At 54.4% G+C, this 2500-nt stretch overlaps 1 protein-coding gene across 1 annotated transcript in view; it reads left to right on the top strand.

Moving 5' to 3' along the window:
- The window catches only part of grip1 (glutamate receptor interacting protein 1), a 426493-nt gene that overhangs the window by 219642 nt on the left and 204351 nt on the right, over nt 1-2500 (top strand). The window contains exon 3 of the mRNA XM_063212629.1: nt 2338-2473. Coding sequence (XP_063068699.1) covers nt 2338-2473 — 136 coding nt within the window. The remainder of the gene's footprint in view (nt 1-2337; nt 2474-2500) is intronic.

The raw sequence follows: 2500 nt of genomic DNA on the forward strand, positions 1-2500 counted from the left end.
CTGTAGCAGCCATTTTGTGCTAGCATGGAAACTCCACTCTAGCAGTGGAGTGCTGGTGTGATGCTCATTGTCTTCCTACTGGAAACAAACATGCCCTGAATCTCAGTTCCATAAGCTGCCCTTATTAGAGAAAACTGTACTCACAAGCAGGGAAAAAAGCACAGAAAGAGGACATGAGGCAGGGTGATGTGACAGGGGGAAATATATAAGTGAGCAATAGTGATGAATGGAGAGAGAGAGACAGAGACAGAGAGGAAAGAAGGGAAGATAGGAAATGATGGAGAGAGTGAGTAAAAGAGGAGAGAAGACGGAGAGAAGGTTCATCCATCTTTTTTGGCAGAGTGGAAAGGGGGAGAGGCTCATCAAATCCCTTTCTGCTGATTTCACACCAGTGATGAAGAGCTCAGCTCAGCTTGCCACTGCTTTGCTCTGGATCCATTTGTGATGGGAACTGGGCTGATAACTGGGCTGATCTGTGTGTGTGTTTGTGTGTGGTTTTTTTTGGTTGCAACAAGCCTGTTTATGTTTGTGTATTTGGCTATTTCCGTCCCTGTGTACACAGTGTGTTTCTACAATGTATTTTTGCATTTTGTGCGTGCTGGAATGGATGCATGAAAATGTGTGCGTGCGTGCGTGCGTCCGTGCGTGTGTGCGTGCGTGCGTGCGTGCGTGCGTGCGTGCGTCCGTGCGTGTGTGCGTGCGTGCGTGCGTGCGTGCGTGCGTGTGATGTGCAGCCTACATAATGTGTGTTTGATGATCTTGGGAAGGCATCGAATGAAAGCACGTCAATAAGAGCTCTGGATTGGAAGGACACTCTGCCGACCCAGCAAAGCGGCAGAGACAGAGGGAGAGAGAGAGAGAGAGAGAGAGAGAGAGCAGAGGCATAGGATGAAAAGAAGAAGAGCAGATGAGAGAAAGAGATTGAGATTTGAGGGAGAGAGGGAGAGGGAGAGAGAGAGGGAGAGAGAGAGAGAGAGAGAGAGAGAGAGAGAGAGAGAGAGAGAGAGAGAGAGAGATAGAGAGAGATAGGGAGAGAGATAAATACCGACAGTGAAGAGAGACATACACAGTGAAGGAGGAAGAGGGACAGAGAGATGAAGGGACAGCATGAGGAATACTGAGCAGGAGAGAGAGAGAGAAAAAAGAGAGATAATGAGAGAGATAGACAGAGGTTGAGTTTGAGAAAGCAGGAGGGAGAGGAAAGACGAGTGTCTGCGGAGAGAGCGAGGGAGGATGTCGGTGAGAGATGGAGACAGGACAAGATAAGCTGAGAGAGGAAGTGCGAGGAACAGAGGAAACGTGCAGCATGAGAAAGGAGCTAAGACAGGGAAGGGAGGGGAGCGTGTGTGTGCACGTGTGTGTGTGTGTGTGTTTCAGAGTGAGCGAACGAGCCAGCGAGAGAAAAAGAGATACAGAGTGAGTGAGAGAGAGAGAGAGAGAGGGAGAGAGAGAGACAGAGAGAGAGAGAGATAAAGAGATGCAGAGACAGGGAGAGATCTAGGGAGAGGGAGTTAAAGAGATGGAAGACAAGAGGGGATCGAGTGAGCAAGGGGAGGCAGGGAGAGAGAGAGGGATGCAGGAAATAGAGGAGAGGGAGGGGTAGCAAGCCAAGGGAGCGGGAGAGAGAAACGAGAGCACTCCTTTCTGTCCTGCTAAGCATCTTCCAGCAGCACGGGGCTGGCTCTCGCTCTCGCTCTCGCTCTCTCTTTCTGTGTGCGATGCACACCGCAGCACACTACTGTGCCCCTCCCTCTTCCTCTCTACCTCCCTCCCTCCTCTTCCTCTCTCTCATCCTTTCTCTCTCATCCTCTCTCTTCCTCATCTTTCTCATCCTCCTCTTCCTCGGCCCGTAGCGAGGCAGGCAGCAAACAGCGGAGGTAGAAACAGTAGCCGTAGCAGCAGCAGTAGCAGCAGTAACACAGCGACAGTGGGACAGGCAATACGGGGGAAGAACATTAACACTCGCGGCGTAACCGTGGCGATAGAAGGATGCTCGTGGTGCTGATGCTGACGGCGCCGGTGGTTGCTGTGCCGTTGCTGTCGCGATGCGGATGACGCGTAGGGGCGAGAGGAGGCGCGCCCGGGGAGGCGGAGGAGGAGGCGGAGGAGGCCATCGGCACTCGCAGCGCCTGCGCCTCCTTTGTCCCTGCGGCCCGGCGGCGGCACTCATCCCCTGTTTCTCGCTCTCCTCCTCCTCCTCCTGCTCCTCCCTGCCCTTCTCCTCCTCCCTATCCCCCTTGCCGCCCCCCAACCGCCCCCCGCCCGCACCTCCTCCTCCCCTCTCTCCTCCTCCTCACCCTCCTCCTCCTCATCCTCCTTCCTCTGTCTCCGCTACAGAGGAGTTCAAGGGCTCCAGCCTGGTGGAGCTGATGAAGAAGGAGGGCACCACGCTGGGCTTGACGGTGTCCGGGGGCGTGGACAAGGACGGCAAGCCCCGCGTCTCCAACCTGCGCCAGGGTGGCATCGCCGCCAGGTAAGGCTGATGCACAGTAAATAAATA

Source organism: Engraulis encrasicolus, chromosome 12, assembly GCF_034702125.1.
Source record: "Engraulis encrasicolus isolate BLACKSEA-1 chromosome 12, IST_EnEncr_1.0, whole genome shotgun sequence".
Taxonomy (NCBI): domain Eukaryota; kingdom Metazoa; phylum Chordata; class Actinopteri; order Clupeiformes; family Engraulidae; genus Engraulis; species Engraulis encrasicolus.